We start from the raw sequence: 19389 nt of genomic DNA, 5'->3' as shown, positions 1-19389 counted from the left end.
CAAACCTAAAGTTTTCCTGAATTAGGTGGCACTCATTAAAAGGCTTAAGAAAAGCCAAATAAATTTATGTTTAATGTAGTGATTGAGAAATCAGGCACATGCCGGAACACAGCAAATTAACATTTTACTGGGGCTTTCCTTTTGCTCAAGAAATGATGCACAGTGAAATCCTTACATAAGATTACCTCTCAAGCACTAACATGAAAACCACTTCTTATTAGAGGCAGTCAAAGTTAAGGGGATTTTAATTTTTATTTTTGTTAAAGAAAGACGGGAAAGTTATCACACCTAATCTTTCCCTATGGTGTAATTTTTAAATTTCAACCTAGAATTTATATATACATATAAAATAAAATGAAGCCATAATGTATAACCAAGAAAACGCTAACATTTTAAACCACCTTCAGAGACAGGTTATATATTAAAAGTTAAATACTCCTCTGAGAAAAGAGAAACCCAAAACAGAGACTGAGATTAGAAAAAAAAAACAAAAACAACCCCACATCAGATTAATCATCCAGCATTGTACATGATTGCATTTTACAGAGATTGACCTTCCAGTGTTTACCTTGAACATGTTAAAGTACTATGTACATGGTTAAATACCATCTGTACTGAAATGTTCAAAACATTTGTTCCTTTTGATAAAAATGCAAATTCTGGAGAACTGTTGTATCAACATATAACAGCCAATGTCTGACACGGTGAATTATCACAGCTGGAATTAAATTGTCTCTGAACAGCTGCTGGCAGTAGAGCTTTCATCAATGTTTGATTCAAATGTACGGGAAAAAAATCCTACAGAATGAAACATCATGTTGTCTTTACAGATGGGGTTTGTGTTCATTATCACAAACAACACAGGAGCCAGTGCCAAACAATATTCCCTTTCCTGAACTGTCTTCTTGCTTACAGAGTTTATGGTCACTGTAAAAATGATAAATCTTGAGCGACCCTAATTCTCGACTATCCATTTATCCTCATAATTTCTCAGTTAATTCTTTTCATATAACTTGCTTCTCTGTACCAAGACCACTTAACGAAGCCATTATTATTTTCATTCTCTGGGGTCATACCAGTTCAGTTTCTTATATGTGAAGATATTTGGAAAATGAAGACTCTTTATTACATGAACCACAAGAGGAAATGTTCCTTCCATTTGGACCAATTTTACTTCCATTTGTTCCTATGTGTTGAATCTCACAGTCTACCATTTTTAGGGAACCCGTTTCTCGATCTAGCTGAGATCAAGGTTTCTCTTCAATGAAACCAGATCTATATCAGTAAGTAGTGGAGGCAGTGAAAACACCCACAAGATGTTTATCCTATTTGTATCCATAAACTGAAGTCAAACCAGTCTTGGAGCATTCTCATTTACTGATTCAACAAATATTTACGAAGCATCTACATTGTGCCAGGCATTGCACTAGGCTGGGAAGATCTAGAAAAATATAAAATACCTATTTCATCATCATTTGCATCAAAAACGAAAGAAACTATAACACGATTGTCATAATGTTTCCCAAATCACAATATCTTAAATAAATCCTCCAGATAAAAAAGTTAAAATATTTTCTATAAAAAGTTGCAACCAGCCTGGTTTCCAAAAGAACCTGATATCTGCCTAGATACCAACAATCTGTTTCCTTACTTGTGTCTATTGTTTCTCATATGTAAATTTTTGTTTGCATCGACATTTTCTCCATCAAGATAATGAATTATGTGAATTTCCCACTGTCAGTAACAATCTATGGGCAAATGATAAGAAACACCTTAATTTCTACCTGACAGTCATTACTTTGTATCACAATGGGGAGAAGAAAAAAAAATCAGATACTTTGTTTCCCCTGCAAACCTATTAAATAATCTATCACAGGAAACATCAACACACAAAAAAGGCAGATACCTACCTCGCTGGCTGCAAAGAATGCATTGTTAGCTTCAGCCATGTTCATGTAGTTGTTGTTATTTCCAAACTACAAGAAAGGAGATCATATTATGTAAATATGTAGCATAATGAAGAATAATGGCACTTTATTCACTTTTTCAGATGTGATTTAGAAAGTCGTAGTCGTTAAGGTATGAAAGGCCATATGTCAAATATGATCAAAATTTCAAAGCACAACGCAACACTGCTGGCTAGTTCCTCCCAAAACTAAGCACAGAAAAAAGCTACTTAACAAATTCAAGAAAATAGTTGTGTTTCTCATCACGAGCAACAGGAAGGAAGGGGTCGGATCGCAAACCTTCAGCTGGTCACTAGCATGTGCAGCTCACTGAACTGGCATTCACCAAAGGTTAGAAGAAAAAGAGTTTCCAAGAAAATCACCTTGACACATTTTTAAAGTATACTGGGATTTCACAGCTTGCTTTTCAAGAATAGATGTCACAAATGTGGGTAGGTTAAAATGTGATTTAAAGTGAATGAAATTCAATTCCCAGGACTCCAATTCTATTTTCTCCTGAATAGGGTGTGGCAGGAATATAAATAACTAATAAGGCTAAAGATTTCTTTTTTTTTTAAACCTCCAAACAGTGCTTAAAACGGTATCTGCAGCCATCTGAGTTGGTGAAAACAGTGTTATTTAATCTCTCAATGTAACATTAAGTGCAAAGAGGTTTAAAAAATAAGCGGAATTCTATGAACACAGCAATTTTTCTTTAATTCCCTAACACAATAGCCCATTCTTACCATCACAAATAAGATTGTATCAGCATTTCAGACATAAGCTCTTTACTTCTAGGAGCCTGTTATCAAAATGTTAAACTTGGATTTTTGCTGGAACGTGTTTTCAGACTGGAATGGTTTAAGTATGAGGAGGGGGAGGTTTGGTACTTCAAACGTTCTGCTCTCCGTCTGGCACGATGGAAAGGCTCTGTGCGTACAATTACCTACGTTATTTTCTTCTCATGATTTCTAAATGGGAAAAGACTGCCTTCTTTTTTATCAAGTGTATCCTCTCCTTTACGACCTCAAATAAAGCACGGGGGTGGTCTCAAATCTCAGTGAAGCAAGCCAAACCCACTGCCAAGGAGGGGCTTTCTGACCCAGAGGGGCTCTGGAAGGGCCAAGCAGAGTCCACCCCAGGGTCCCAAGGCAATGAGTCTTTACAGAAGCAGATTGCACATCCTTTCCCTCCAAGTGTGACTGACTCAAACTGTTGACTTGTATGCTTGGCTGTTGCATGCTTTAACTGTGCTACCAGGGCTCCCTCAATTCTCTCTTGCAAACCCTAAATAGAGCTAGAAATTCTTTGGGCACCATTTTCCCAAGGAGGTGACCACATCGACAGGTATGGAGAACACGTAGAATACCCACACACGCTTCATCTCCACACACCGACACACGCTTATCTTGGGGGATCTTCATGTCCGAGTCTGAATCTGCAGGATTCGGGATTGGGAGTATGGATATCCTATACTTTTCGTGTCCAAGTTTGAATCTGTAGGATTTGAGTATGGGCACCCTATACTTTATCGTGTCAGGGACTTGAGGACAAGAGCAGGATTTCTAGAAATGATTCTCAAGGTTCCAGAATGTTCCCAAGATCTCCAGTCCAGATCTGTAAAACGACACCTAAACGCACAACTACGCAGAAAACCATCAGAAAAGCCCTTCCTGATACTGAGATTCAGGTGGATAAACCTCTGGAGAGGGGCTTCTGAATCATTTATTTGTTAGAGCTTAAGGAAGGCCTTGGTCTGGTTTCTCAGGTGGGTGTGGTATCACAAGTTCATAAAGGGGTGTGCAATGCACACAGGCCTGGACGCACACTCTCTCCACACTGTGTCGAACACAGGCCATGGCATTCTTCTAACCTTATGATACCAGAATTAAAGCTGGCTCCTTTGGGAGTGTCTTGAGTGCCTAGGCAAGTGCTGCGGACTCTGTGCACCAGTCCTGGCTTTCCAAACTTCCCTCCCTCCTGGTATCACAACTTAACGTTATTTAAATGTAGGTTTTGTTGGAGAATTAGAAATCTATTTATGGCAGACAGCTCATTATCAGAGAGTCTTTTTCTTTTTCTTAAGATTAAACTCACTTATTATCTAATAGCACCTAAAACAACAAAGAAAAAATAAAATGGCTATTAAAGTAGGGCCTAAACAATTCAAAAAAACAAATTAAGCTTAGAGTGAAATAAGAACTGGGTTAGAAATCCTCTTCTGAACAGTTAGTATGCGAATGTAATTACTGAAGAAACTACAGCTAATCAGCTGTGAATTGTATCCATTAATTAGTATTTGCCCTGGAGAAATGAGAAAAATCAGTAACAACTCACGGCCGGGATCAGCCTGCCACTGGCTGCAGCGTTTAGTCAAGCAGGTGGCTCCAGTGGTCCACGTAATTTGAAAAGCTCTCACCTGAAGTACTGAGCTGGAATGACAAAGCACTCCTTGCATATTTTTGTATCTATATAAGGCCTTAATTAATGGCCTTTAATTTAGAAACACTTGGCGATCAAGCGGGAACAGTTATAAATCATTTTCAAAAGAAGGAAAGGCTGTGATTCTGTTTATGGAAAACCTCTTCTCCACAAAGGTGGCAGCAAGCGTGGCTGAGGGAGTCCAGGCAAAGCCGGCCTCTGGGTAAGAGGCTGGGACTCTGGAGTGTCAACAGGGCCCGATAAAACATAGGCATCAGTTACATCGGAACACCTGGTCAACTGGTCTTTTTCCTTGGCGTATCCCCTATGTTAATAGGACATACATTTCAAAGAATGATCCTTTCTTTTTCTGAAACTGGAATTGGACAGGTATTTGTGTATTTGTGTTTGTCGATCTGGCAGCCCTATGGTGTTGGCCAGCCAATGGTGACGCTGAGGACGAAGCTGTCCTGTGTACAACTTTCGGTCAGACTCCCCACAGCGAGCAACACCACATTGCCCTTTATTATTTTATTTTAAAGTGTGACCCATGAGTTCGGCTTTCCTTGTTTTGTGCAAGAACCAATTGTGAGAGAAAAAAGTGATCCTTTGGGGTGGATCACTAAAGGTCTCCGAACAATTAACTTTAAGTGAATTATGTACAATTACATTTACTCGTGTTCTAAGAGACAGTGACAGAGTAAACACATTATATTAAGGAAGTCCCTGTAGGTCCTCAGGGAAGAGCCTTCGCTGACTGTCCACCAGGTCTCCTCCAGAATGAACAATGTGGTGCCTGGCACACGAAAAACATTCCAATATTTGCTGGAGAGGGTGTACACAGGGCGGGAGGGAGACAGATTAGGCATATTTTAACTTGAAGGCCACGTAATCAGCTGTGCTATCTGGAAAATTTCAGCACTGTGTTTGTGTGATGATGACTAAGGGTCCCTGAGTGGGTAAGCACTTAACTGACAACTGAAAAGGTCAGTGGTTCAAAGCCACTAGCCACTCTTCAGAAGCAAGGAAGACATAGCTGTCGGCGTCTGTAAAGATTAGTGTTGGAATCCCCATGGTGGAATCCCCCAGGTGCTGAGGGAGAAGGATGAGCAATCTCCTTGGGTGCGATTAACTGTCTCTGAAAACCCCCTAGCAAGTCAGCTATGGGTCAGGCCTAAGTCTACAGCTTAGAACAACAACGGTTGTTAGACAAGCGTTGCTATGAGTTGGAATTAACAGCAATGGGTGTGGATTTTGGGTTAGCCAAGTGTGACATTCTAAAGCATTACAAAGTGGGACTAAATGTCATTTCTTTTTCCAACAAACCAGTAAAATAAACACAATTAGTAGGCCTATAGTGGCCCAGTGGTAAAAAGTTGTGCTGCAACCCCAAAGGCACATGGCTTGAATCCACCAGTTGCTTCATGGGAGAAGGATGGACAGTCTCCTCCTATGTGATTTACAGCCTCTGAAAACCTGCTGGAGGGTCAGCTATGGGTTGGTTCTAACCTGACCGTACACTACCACTACCACAACAAAAACAATCTCACAGTTTAGTAAAATGAGGCTTCTAGTGTCAAACAATTAAGCCAAAGACTGTAAATTCAAAGATGCCTCGCAGCTCCCCTGACACACACTATCCTCTACATACCATGATCCCAACAATGCAAAATGTCACTCAGTGTTCTGTGGAACTTTAAAACTTTTTTACCTAACTTATGGAATTCTATAAGATGATACGGTGTATTTCAAGGAATCTGGCTCTAGTACAGTGCTCAAAGACAAGCCCATAAAGATTGGGAAAGGCTGAATACAATTGCTCTGTTTTTAGCAGGCAACAATGCTTACTATATACAATGCTTATTACAATGGCAAAGGCTCTAGGAACGACCTGCATTCATCCAACAAATACTTATGAGATGGCATGAAAGCTTCACTAGGCACTGGAGATAAAGTGGAGGGAAAAGATGATAAGGATCCTACTTGAACACAGCTTATGATTTTAAGAAATAAAATGGTAAATGAATTTTTAAAAAGGAAACAAAAAAAAAAGACATGTGGCATTTTCTTTTACTCCTTTAAAATGCTGGGGAAACTTTGCTCCAAGGTCTTGATAAATACTATTTTCTTTTTCTAGAACTGTTCTTATAAAAACGAACATCCTAATTAATTTTACACCATGAGGAAATTTATGAGCTTTAATCAACTACTAAAAGAAAAATTTCTAAACTACTCATTCTCAGTCACCTTAATTAGATCTATTTCCAAACCTTCTAGATGGCTATCCAAAGCTCCTAAGGTCAGCTGCATAAGGGTCTTCAATGCAACTTCAAAACCCAAACCCCAAAAATAAACTTAAGTGAACAGCAGGTAAAACAAAGGGTAGAAGATGTACAAAAATATTCTGAAAGATATAGCCAGCATATCATCAGTCCCAGCAATTTTTTAAATTCTATTTTATTATATTTTGTGCATGTACCGTCAAATCCGATCTGACTGGTACAGGAGGAGATTGCCCCCTCCTTCTCCAACGGAGCATCTGGTGGATTTGAACCACACACCTCTGGGATTGCAGTTCAGTTTTTTGCCACTAGGCCACCAGAGCTCCCTTAGTCCCATCAATTTTATAGTCACATGTCAAATAATGTCCATGGTGTAGATGGTATGCAGTGCATGGCTATTTGTGTGTATGAGTTGTAAAATCCAAGACTGGCAGTTCAACTCTCACACAGTGGCACCACAAAAGGAAGGCCTGACAGCCTACATCTGTAGAGTTCACAGTCAAGATAATGGAACAGTTCCACTCTATAATACATAATGCTGCCATGATTAAAATAGCAGACTTGATAACAGACATGCATAGGTACACACATGGGTGTATATATATAAACAGACAGACACAACTACTTTAAGGCAAGGGTCTTTATGAGATACACTGGTGACTGGTCCTTTCCTTACTTGATAGGCTTTAATAGATGAGATCCCCAAAGATACAGTCCCCAAAGATATCATTATAAAGCAGAACTAAATTACTCTACATGGTGAACTTGTGTATCTTAATCATTTCACAAAAGAACATCTTCATTGTACTTGGAGAGAGATTTGCTTTTGCTGCTTGACGGGTAATTACAGCTTCAGCAAACACAATTTATGAAGGACATCAATTAAAAAGGAGCACTGCAAGATTTTTTTCAGAATGTATTAACGGCCAGTGTGTTCATGACCTGCCTGACCGAGTGAAGTGCCAGAGTAAATTAACGGAGATCGCAGAATCCAGCTTTCCCAGCAAAGCACTGGGGAGAAAAAAGGGGAGCGGCACAGACAGACCCAATGTGTAATCACAAGACAAAAGCTCCAGCCTGATGAATCCACACAACTTCATTTTTACCACCATTATTCTGACACCCGTGTGAAAAACTGCATAGGTTCTAATAAAGTAGCATTAACGACAGGGATATCAAACAGCTAAACAGCACAAACGTAATCCTAAAAAAAAAGATAATCCTTTGAGTTCTGTCCCTTTTCTTTTCCTCTCGTTAGATTTGCTTGCAGATCTCATCCAATATGATGCCTCACTAGACACCTGTCAAGTTGCTTAGATAAATGAACGGTGCCATCACGGCCAAAGCATGTAAAGCATGGTCCCCGAATGGGTAAGCCTCACTCCACAGTACCTATCCCCTCCACGCCTCTGTCTCTTGCTCGGCAGGAAGAGTTTTACAAATGACAGTCAAGTTTCAACCACTGTCAATAGTGGTAGCCCACATCAAGAAATAATGCCAAACGACTGAGGACAATCGCCACTTGGCAAGCGATTGTTGTTGTTGTTGTTGTTATGTGCCGTCGAGGTGTTTGCGACTCACAGCGACCCTATGTACAACAGCCCTAAACTCTGCTCTTATCCTGTGCCAATCTCACCATCTCCAACACACCAACCTCCATTACCCCAGTCACTGAATCAATCCATCTCTGAGGGTCTTCCCCTCCTGCGCTGTCCCTCTACCCTCCCAAGCACGACGTTCCTCTCCAAGGACTGGTCCCTCCTTACAACATATCCAAAGTATGTCAGACGAAGCTTCAGAATCCTTGCTGAATGGATGGATGTTAAGAAACTGGAGAACTACTTAGTGAATGAAGTGAGGCTCTACTAAAGCTTAGGGGTTCAACTCCTGCTTGGAAGCAAAAGCCATCAATAATACACTGAGGTATAACTCAAAGGGAAATAGGCAATCTTGTTAGTTGTGTGTGTAGACACACACACACACACACACACACACACACACACAACTTTACAGAGAGACAATTATATGCACACACTTATACACATATAATTTTTTATTTTAGATTGATTTGCTTACGAAGTTCGCATATATTGTGTTTCTATCTTTCATTCACATTTACACACATATTAAGAATGTGAATAAAATGCAGTAATTTTTCAAAGACGATAAACTTTTTTTTAAAAAAGACTATTTTCTTTTCTACATATTTTTAAAAAAAAAATCCCAGATGACTGATATCTCCGGAGCACCAAGCTCAGACATCCAACCGCCTGCAGCAGGTCCTCTTAGATATCAAAGGCTCTCTCAAGCACACATCAAAATTGGATTCCTTCTTTTTTTCTTTCAATTTTGTTTTCTTCCCGGCTTCGCTGACAGAGGGGTGGAAAATGCAATCCTTTCAGTGACTCAGGCCAAAAATTATCCTTGAATCCATGGATTATTTTTTTCTCTCCCTTGTACCTTGAATGCCTTGGAAGATTGTCAGATCATTCTTCCAGTTACATCACGGGGTTGACACCTAATTACCACCTCCACTGGATCTACTCTATCACAAGCACCCATCAGGAAAGTCCAGCCAGAGACTCCCTGGAGACCCCCAGCAGGTCCATCTGGTCCCACCCATGCTCCCACCACTGATTGAAGCAGTCAAAAGCCTCCTGAAACTAAGTCGGACGAGGCCATTCCCATGCTCTAAGCCTTCTGTAATCTTTGGGAGGTCACATCCTTACTTACAATGGCCCCTGTTTCCTCTCCTTCCCTTCTTGCTCATGCTACCCAAGCCCTGCTAGTTTCCTTCCTAGTCTTTGACCACCCATAACCCAAACACATTGTTATTTCAGGGCCTCTGCATTAGCTGTTCTCTCCAACTTGGCTGCTGGCCCTCCCAACAGCCTATGGTTTACTCACTTCCCTTATGTGTTGACCAAAAGGCGGGAAGTTCGAAGTCACCAGCTTCTCCATGGGACAAAACTTAGGCAGTCTACTCCCCCAAAAAAAGATTTACAGATTTGGAAACCTGCAGAGGTTCGTCATGAGACTGACTAGCTTGATGGAAAGGAGTTTGGGCTCTGGGTCCCTCTAACTACTCTTAAAAATTGCCTTATAAACAGCCCCTGTCCCCTCACTCTAGTCTCCTATCTTTCTCCCACTAGAATAGAAATCTTATGAAGGTAGAAATGTTGTCTATTTTGTATACTTGGACTTCAGTGGCAGAGCAGCACTTGGTACATAGCTGACATTTCTACTCTGTTCTTTAGAGTCACCACTGGTCAGAATCTACTTGAGAACAAAGGTTTTGCTTTGAGTTATATACATATGGCACAGTGATTAAGTTCTCTGTCATGTAACAAAACGTCTAGGGTTTTAATCCACTAGCAGTTCTCACGGGGGGAAAAGTGGCAGTCGCTTCCATAAAAATTACTGCATTATAATAATGGTCTTATATAATATTTGTCCTATGGGACTGAGTTAGTTCACTTAGCATAATACTCTCTAGTCCCTCCCAAGTTAAGTAGTGATTTACAAAATCATTGCTTCTGTGTGCTGCATAGTATTTCACTGTGTGAATGTTCTAGAATTTCTCAATCCATTCGATTGTGGTTGGACATTGGGGCTGTTCCCATGTTCATGCAATGGTGAATAACACTGCTATGAACGCTGGTAAACAAGTCCCTGTGCCTCAGTTCTCATTTTCTCGGGGTGCATTCTAAGCAGTGGAATAGCTGGGTCATATGGAATTTCAATGTTCAGCTTTTTGATGAAGCACCAAACTCCCTTCCAGAGCGGTTGTACCATTTTACAATCGTATCAACAGTGTAGAAGAGCTCCTATCTCGACACAGCCTCCCCAACATGTATTACTTGCTGTCCTATTAAACTTTGTCACTGCTACTGGAGTGAGATGGTACCTCACTGTGGTTCTGCTTTACATTCTCTTATTGCCAGTGAATTTTGAGTGAGGATTCAAGGGGGATGGGGGAGGGAGCAGAGGGACGAGGATGGGCAGGGGTAGGGGAAGAGTTAATCTTAGGGTCACAGAATTTGAGAGGTGGCGGGAAGGGAGGGTAAAGGAAATGGGGTAAGATCCAGTGTGAAGGACAATGTATGCAAACTTTCTAAGTAAACCAGTATAAAATAAAAAATTTATTAAAAAAATTACTGCCTTAGAAACCAACTGGGGAATTCTGCTCTGTCCTTTAGGATGGTTATAAACAGGAAATGACTAAGTATGAGTGGCATGGTTTCATAGGTGTGTTAGGGAGCTCTGGTGGTCTAGTGGCAGAAAACTGCACTGCAATCCCAGAGGCACGAGGTTCAAAGGCTACCAGCTTCTCCACAGAAGAAGGATGGGCAGTCTCCTCCCATACGATTAACTGCCTCTGAAAACCTGCCAGAGTGTCAGCGATGAGTTGGTTTCAACTCTATGGTACACAACAACAACAAAAACAACAGCAAAGTCACCTGTAGTGGAAAATAGATTTCAGTGGTGTTTCCAAACTAGTCCAGGAAGAAAGAACCAGCAAGAATGAGTTAATGAAAAGACATTGCCCAACTCACTTGCTTGGTGAGAGAGCACTTCATCACGCTTGATGAAGTGGCTTAATAACGGGGTAAGGGGAGGCACTTTGTGGACTGGCACAAGAGTCTGAACAATGGACGCAGGCATACCACCAACCATATGAGAATGACAAAGGACTTGTTCTTAGGTGCCGTCAAGTAGAGTGTGACTCTTAGCAACCTTATGAACAACAGATCTGAACCCTGTCGTATCATGTGTCATCTTCATACTTCCTGACACACCAGAACCCACTGCTGTAGTCACTGTGCCAATCCACCTGATTGAGGAGCTTCCTCTCCTTCGTTGACCCTCTACCATTCCAAGCATGATGTCCCCTCTCGTAGCAATAAGCCCAAAGTATGTGTGACAAAGCTTTATCATCTTTGCCTCCAAGGAACACTCTGAACACTCTGGATGCATTTTCTCCAAGACATATATGTTTGTCCTTCTGGCAGTCCGTGGGATGTTCAGCACTCTTCTCCAACACCACAGCTCAAAGGCATTCATTCTTCTGCCATCCTTATTCACTCACTGTCCAGCTCCCAGATGCACAGCAAGTGATAGGAAAGACCACAGCCTGAATCAGATGCTCACAGGACTAGGCAATATTTAAATCTGTGGTACTCAGGTCACCATGTGTCCGAGTCAACTTGATGGCTGGCAATCAACAATATATAGGAGGACGATCCCACTGAAACCTAATGGAGTGTAAGTTGGTTGGTTTGTAATAAAGGGTTATCTCAGGCATTTACATCTCATATTTTTCATTTATGGAAAACAAAACCATTTAAAGGTGGCTACCGGCTCCCTCTCTGAATCACCAACAGGAGTTGAGGATGGAAACATCCAAACTTGGATCAAGTAGGGAATATAAAATTTCACTGTTGGGTTTTAAAACAAGTTCTATGGACCCACATAAGTAACAACAAAGCCTAAACATATGGACTCAACTCAAACACGGAGGCCTTTAGAGTTTACATCATCTGGACACATTTCAGTCTGTGAGATGCATGGCCATCTGGACTAGTTTTCTGGGGGCGGGGAGCGGTCGGGGGAGGAACTCTCTCAAATCCAGCCACACTTGTTTGTTTAATATCAGAAAAACAAGTAGAAGTAGAAGAGAAAATGTTAAGGTTCCTGAATCATTTTTTTAGGCAATGTTTGGAACGGCCCAGGCAATATTCAGAGAGCGGCAGGGGGTGGTCCCTGAGGTTTTGAAGCACACCGACAAGATGAATGGAAGCAAATATGCTGTTAAACGATCGGACCTTGTACATAAGTCAAGTTCATCTCCTCCTTCCTCCCCAACGTCTTACCAATACTTAAGTGAGCATCTACTTGGTACGAAGCAGGAAGATATTTGGGAACTCAGCAACGAATACATACAGGAACAATGGCAAATGATCTGCAAGTTTACGAGAAGGAATAAAAACGCAATAAGCAGAGTAACAAATCACAGGCCAAGACCACTCTTTGACCACACCTACAAGGAAGTGGTAGGACAACAGGGCTGCAGGCAGCAGATAGATTGAGCACTGCTACGGTTCTGAGTGAGAACAAAGCAATTTGCAGGAGAAGGGGCCCCACATTAAAGGGAAAAGGAGGTGTTTCGGGAAAGGTGGTAGGTGGCCAGGCTACACTGGGCCATGAACAATGACCTCAATATTTTAAATACATTAAATAAGATTCATGAAGGAATTTGATAGTGAAAGAGGCAAAGAAACCACACTTGAGCACATAAGAGTTACACAAGGATAGTATTTCCAAAGACCAGAAGCGAGAAGCCCAAGTGTGAGAGATCAAATTATGGCTTTCAACAATTTATGTTAAGTCCCAACTCCTGGTTACATATGGCATGACCTTATTGGAAAATAGGGTCTTTGGAAATGTTATCACTAACATTAATATGATGACATAATAAAGCAAGTCTGAATCCCATATGATTAACACCTTCATAAAGGAAAGACACAGAGTAAAGATGGTCCTGAGGAGGCAAAGCCCAAGAGTGAGGTGACCTACAAGCCAAGGATGGCTCACCATCACCAGAAGCGAGGAGAGAGGGGAGCATGGAGCTGAGCCCTTTGAGAGAATTAAGCACAGCACTCTGACTTCAGAATACTAACCTCCAGAAATGAGAGACAAAGAAGTGACTGTTCTTATAAACCAGGCAACCTGCAGAACTGTTACAGCAGACCATTTAAGAATACTTCAAGACACACATGAGGCTGACAGTGTCTAGACTGGGCAGAGGCAACAGTAGAAAGACCAAAAACTCTAAATGAGAATCTCACCAAATGGTTGGTGGGATGGAAGGGAAGTTAAGGGAATCAGGGAGCAATGCTTGATTTTTTTGTCATCCTGCTGGTTGCAATTTAAGACAATCTCATATGTTGAAGAGTAGAAATGCTTCATAAAATTTTCTTGACTTCTTAAAAGCAGCAAATTGTCAAGTTGGTCAGGTTCAAACCACCAACCTCTAGGTTATCAGTCAACTGCAAACTGTGTAAGCTGCATGAGGAACCATGAGCAGTGCAAGGAAAGTATTTAAGGGCACAGAGTCTAGGAACCACTCTGTCAAGTTGCAAATCCTAGCTAATTTCTAACCCTGTAATTGTGCACACATTATGTAGTTTTTCAATGGCTCAGTTATCTCATACATAAAAAGGACACAAAAACATAATCTGCAGATTAAATGAGCTCTCAAGAAAAACTCACTGCCTCAAGTCAGGTCCAATTCCTACCTGACTCGATGGTACACAACACCAATAACAGCAACAACCACCAACAGAGAAGGGAGCTCTGGTGGCCGACTCATAAAAAGCTGTGATGCAATCCCAAAGGCACATGGTGAGAATCCATTGGGTACTACAAGGAAGAAGGATGGTCCATCTCCTCCCATGCCATTTACTGCCCCTGAAACAAGCTGGAAAGTCAACTCGGGGTCATTTCACACTCAATGGCACACAACAACCAATAGCAAAAGGGAACTCTTGTGGATTAGTGGTAAAGATTTGCACTGCCAACCCAAACGCACACAGTTCAAGTCTAACAACTGGTCTGTGAGAGAAAGATGGGTAATTTGCTCTCCTGCCATTTACTGCCTCTGAAAACCCACTGGAGTCTCAGCTATGAATTGGTTCTGACTCAATGGTACATAACAACAACAGTAACAACCAAGAGTAAAAACAAATTCTCTCCTTTATAATCAGTCCTCCTGAGTGTGATTTAAATTCCTTCAATACAGCAATGTTGTTATGTGCTGTTGAGTTGACTATGATTCATAACAACCTTATGAACAATGGCTCTGAACTTTGCCCTATCCTGAGTTAACCTCACCATCTCTGACATATCTGATCCTACTGCCACAGTCGCTGTGTCAATACATCTAATCCAGGGCCTCCTCCTTCTGCTTTGACCTCCTACCCTTCCAACCATTATGTCCTTCTCCAAGGACTGGTGCCCCTCCTGGCGACATAACCAAAGTATGCGAGACAGAACTTCAAAATCCTTGCCACCAACGAGCAAATTGGTTTCACCCTCTCCAAGACAGATTGATTTGTTCTCTTGACAGTCTATGGTATGCTCAATACTCTTTTCTAGAACCACAACTCAAAGGCTTTGACTCTTCTTCTGTTATCTTTAGTTACTGTTCAGCTTTCTGATGTATAGCAAGCAATTGAGGAGACCACGGCTTGGATCAGGCATCTAAACCATAAAGTTTAACAACATTAAACTTCAATAATGTTCAAGTGCCTAAAACAAACCTGCTAATAAACTAACTATGACCTTGAGTCTATCACATTTGAATTTAAAAATCATCTTGAGACTAGGATTGAAGACTTGAATTCACAATGACAGAAGAGCAGACGAGTTGTGGGATGACATCAAGGATATCATCCATGAAAAGATCACCACAAAGACAGAGGAGAAAGACAAAACCCAAAATCAGTGTCAGAAGAGACCCTGAAAATGGCACTAGAGCTTCGAAAAGCCAAAACAAAGGGAAGAAATGTCAAAAGTAAAAGAGCTGAAGAAAAAATTTTAAAGGACCGCTCAAGAAGACAAAGTATTATAATGGAATGTGCAGAGGCCTAGAATTGGAAACTAAAACAGAAAGAACTCACCCAGCATTTCTCAAGTTGAAAGAACTGAAAAATAAATGCAGGCCCTGAGTTGTAATACTTAGAGACACTATGTGCAAAATCTTGAATAATGCAGGAAGTATCAAGAGAAAATGGAGCAAATACATGGAATCACTGTCCCAAAAAGAACTGGCTCACGGTGAAATATTTCAGGAAGTATGATGTGATCAAGAACCAATAGTTATGAGGGAAGAAGTTCAAGCTGCACTGAAGGCACTTGCCAAAAATAAGGCCCCAGAAATTGATGGGAAGCCAAATGGCACGTCCCAAATAACAGATGCAGCCCCAGCCATGCTCACTAGTTTATGCCAGGAAATTTGGAGTGCAGCTGCTTGGCTGACTGGTTTGGAAGAGATTCATATCTGTTCCCTTTCCTAAGAAAGATGATCAAACAGAATGTAGAAAATATCAAATAATATCATTTCTATTACATGCAAGCAAAATACTGCAGAAGATCATTTAAAAATGGCTACAACACAGTATAGACAAAGAACTGCCAGAAATTCAGGCTGGATTTAGAAGAGGCCATAGCACTATCATTGCTGGGCTATCATTGCTGATATCAGATGGATCCAGGATGAAAGCAAAGAATACCAGAGGAATGTCTATTTGTGCTTTATCGACTATGCAAAGGTATTTGACTGTGTGGATCATAACAAATTATGGCTAATATTGGCAAGATTGGGAACCCCAGGCAACTTAACTGCACTCATGAGAAAACTAGACCTATACTAACAGGCTGGTGTGTGAACAGAGCAAGGAAATACCATGTGGTTTAAAATTAAGAAAGGTGTGCATCAGCGTTGCATCCTTTCTCCATACCATTTCAATCTGTATATTGAGCAAATTATTTGAGAAGCTAGACTATGTGAAGAAATATGTGGCATCAGGATTTGAGGAAGATTCATTAATAATATATATTAGGCAGACAGCACCAGCTTGCTTGCTGAAAGTGAGGAGGAGTTGCAGTGCTTGCTGCATAAGATCAAACACTTTAGTATTCAATATGGATTGCCTCTCAACATCAAGAAAATAAAAATTCTCACCACTGGACCAATAAGCAACATCATGATAGATGAAGAAAAGACTGAAGTTGTCAACAACTTCATCTTACTTGGATCCACAATCAATACACTTGGTACCAGCAGTCAGGAGATGAGGAGATACACTGCACAGGTAAAGTCTGCAGTCTAAATTATTGCGGAGCAATGATGCTGGTCTGAGGACTAAGGTGTACCTGATTCAGACCATGGTCTTTTCAATCACTTGCTATGCATCTTAGAGCTACACAATGAATTAGAATGATAGAAGAACTGAGGCCTTGGAAAGGAGGTGCTGGAAAAGGTGCTGCCAGAGTGCTCCGTGGAAGCAAAGATGATAAAGCTCTGTCTCACATATTGTGGGCATGTTGCTAGAAGAGGCTGTTCCTTGGAGAGAGACATAATCTTTGGGAAGGTGAAAGACAGGAAGATTCTCAAATAGACGGACTGGCACAGTGACTACAGCAATGTTCTCAAGTGTATTTGTTAGAGAACATGAGGATGGGACAGGATTGGACAGAGTTCAGGTCTGTTGTTTGTAAGGTTGTGATGAGTCATAGTCAACTCAACAGAGACAAACAAACACAATGACAATCAATAGACACAGACAAAATAGATACCTAAATAAGCACCTATAGCTATATTAAAAAGGGGGACTCTGATCCAAGGGGCATTTGGCAATGTCTGGAGACATTTTTAATTGTTATAACTGGTTGGTGCTTCTTGCATCTAATGGGTATAGGCCAGGAATGCTGCTTTATCTCTAATAATGCCCGGGGAAGCTTCCACAAGAAAAGAATTATCCAGCCCTGTTAAGTCAGCGGACTCCAGGTTAAGAAAAGCTGATAGAGGCTCATATACTAAACACACATAAGATTTTTAAAGTATCTCAAAATAAATAGTACAAGATCATTCCTTCTATACTATCCAAACACAATCAGTATTCCTTCTTCAAATTAGCATTACGATGGCTTTGAATATATCTACCTGTAAGACTAGAAAATGCAAATATATTTACTTAAAAGATTATTGAATGCAATCAAAGATTATCTTAAATCAGTTTCAGATATGTGTCGACCAACTGGTTACTACTGATGGAGCTTTCCATTTATAAAAATATATTTTCTATTTTTAAAAATAGCCAGTTGCATTTTATTCCTGTCAATAAACAGAAGTAGTCTAACAGGTATTTCTAAATCTAACATTTAAAAAGATCAATAAATCTGTATTTTTGCTAAATAATTATAGGTGATTCAATGTGTTTATTTCTTAGCTTCAGTTGTATCTGTTAAACCAAATACCCAAAGCCTACTTAAAACTAAAAAGTCAGCAGTTAGTAGTTTACAAGCTATCACCACTGAATGGAGACTAATGTTAATGACTAGCCTAGGTTTTTCAGAGAAGAACTTTATTCCATAGAGTCCCCAATGTTGTAGTTTGCTGGTTTTAGATGTCACTGAGTCTCCTGCAACTATGTACAATGGCTCTGAAGTCTGCCCTGTCCTGAGCCAATACCACTGACTTTTAACACACTGTCCCAGTTACTGTATCAATCCATTTCATCCAGGATCTTCCTCTCCTGCACTTTCCCTCCACTCTTACAAGCATACCAGTTCCTTCTGGCCACATGCCCAGAGTACATGAGACAGAGCTTCAAAATCCTAGCCTCCAAGGAAAAACTTGGTTTGACCCTCTCCAAGACAGAACTATTTGTTTTCTTGGTGGTCCATAGCATGTTTAAGACTCTTCTCTAGCACCACAACTCAAAGGCATCAATTCTTCTTTTGTCATCCTCAGTCACTGTCCAGTTCTCTGATGCATAGCATATAAATGCAAAGACCATGGCCTGGATCAGGTGCACCTTAGTCTCTAGGATGACATCATTGCTTCTCATTAGGGTTTTCAATAGTGGTAATAGTCCAGAAGGAGAATTCCAGATCTTTCTTCTGGGCACTGCTAGATGGATCCAGTTAGCAGCCAAACTATATGAAACACTTAGGAACATATATTCTAGAATAATTTCAACCAAATAGGATTACAGATGAAGTCTATTAATATCTACTAATTCACATCTTCTTCAGTCTTCTCTACTCATTGCCCAACTTTCACATGCATAGGAAACAATCTAAAATACTACAGATTAGGCACACCTTAGTCTTTAAACCTTACATCTTTTCTCTTTAGAACTTCAGAGAGGTCCTTGGCAGGAGATGTTCCTAATGCAACATGATTTTGGTTTCTTGGCTGCAGCTACTATGGATGTTGATTATAATTCCAAGTAAAATTATATCCTTGACAACTTCAATCTTTCCTCCACCTATCAGGATGCTGTCTATTGGTACAGTGCTGAGTATTTTTGCTTTCTGGATATAGACATGTAACCCATACTGAAGACGGTGGTCTTTGACCTGCGGTCAATGTTCAACTCTTGATCACTTTCTGCAAGCAAGGTTATGTCATCTGCGTAACACAGATTGTTGAAGAGTCTTTCTCCTATCCAAATGACACATTCGAGTTGAGATAGTGCAACTTCTCAAATTATCTGCTCTACATATAGATCAAATAGGTATGTAGAATTGGTGCTTTGGAATTGTGACGCTGGCTAAGAGTACTGACTATACGATGGACGACCAAATGAACACACAAATCTGTCTTGAAGGAAGTGCAACCAGAGTGCTCCTTTAAGGCAAAAATGGTGAAACTTATCACTTATGTTGGGCATATTTTCCAAGGGAACCAGTCCTTGGAGAGAAACACTGGTCTGGGAAAGGAAGGTCAGCCAAAGACAGGAAGATCCTCAATGAGACTGACTGACACACTGGATTGAGTAAGCCCACAATGGGCTTAAGTGCATGACAGAAATAGTGACGTCAAGATTCAGATCTACCTACAACCAGGAGAAGATAAAGTAGATGAATGGGATCTTCTAAGAATCAAATCCCTATGCACATCCAAAAACTTCTCCAACAGGGTAAAAAGGGAAGCCACCGACTGGGAAAAA

General features: G+C 40.7%; 1 protein-coding gene across 2 annotated transcripts in view; it reads right to left on the bottom strand.

Moving 5' to 3' along the window:
- The window catches only part of TOX3 (TOX high mobility group box family member 3), a 129290-nt gene that overhangs the window by 37963 nt on the left and 71938 nt on the right, over nucleotides 1-19389 (bottom strand). Inside the window, exon 2 of one of the 2 annotated variants that reach the window (XM_006897102.1) lies at nucleotides 1911-1976. In XM_006897102.1, coding sequence (XP_006897164.1) covers nucleotides 1911-1976 — 66 coding nt within the window. Of the gene's footprint in view, nucleotides 1-1910; nucleotides 1977-19389 lie in introns of those variants that run through there. The other variant, XM_006897103.1, reaches the window with a different exon arrangement.

This window comes from Elephantulus edwardii, unplaced genomic scaffold (genome assembly GCF_000299155.1).
Source record: "Elephantulus edwardii isolate Elephantulus edwardi_28Jun2011 unplaced genomic scaffold, EleEdw1.0 scaffold00201, whole genome shotgun sequence".
Lineage (NCBI taxonomy): Eukaryota > Metazoa > Chordata > Mammalia > Macroscelidea > Macroscelididae > Elephantulus > Elephantulus edwardii.
Note: the sequence above shows the minus strand (reverse complement) of the source record. Positions and strands in the feature narration are given on the sequence as shown.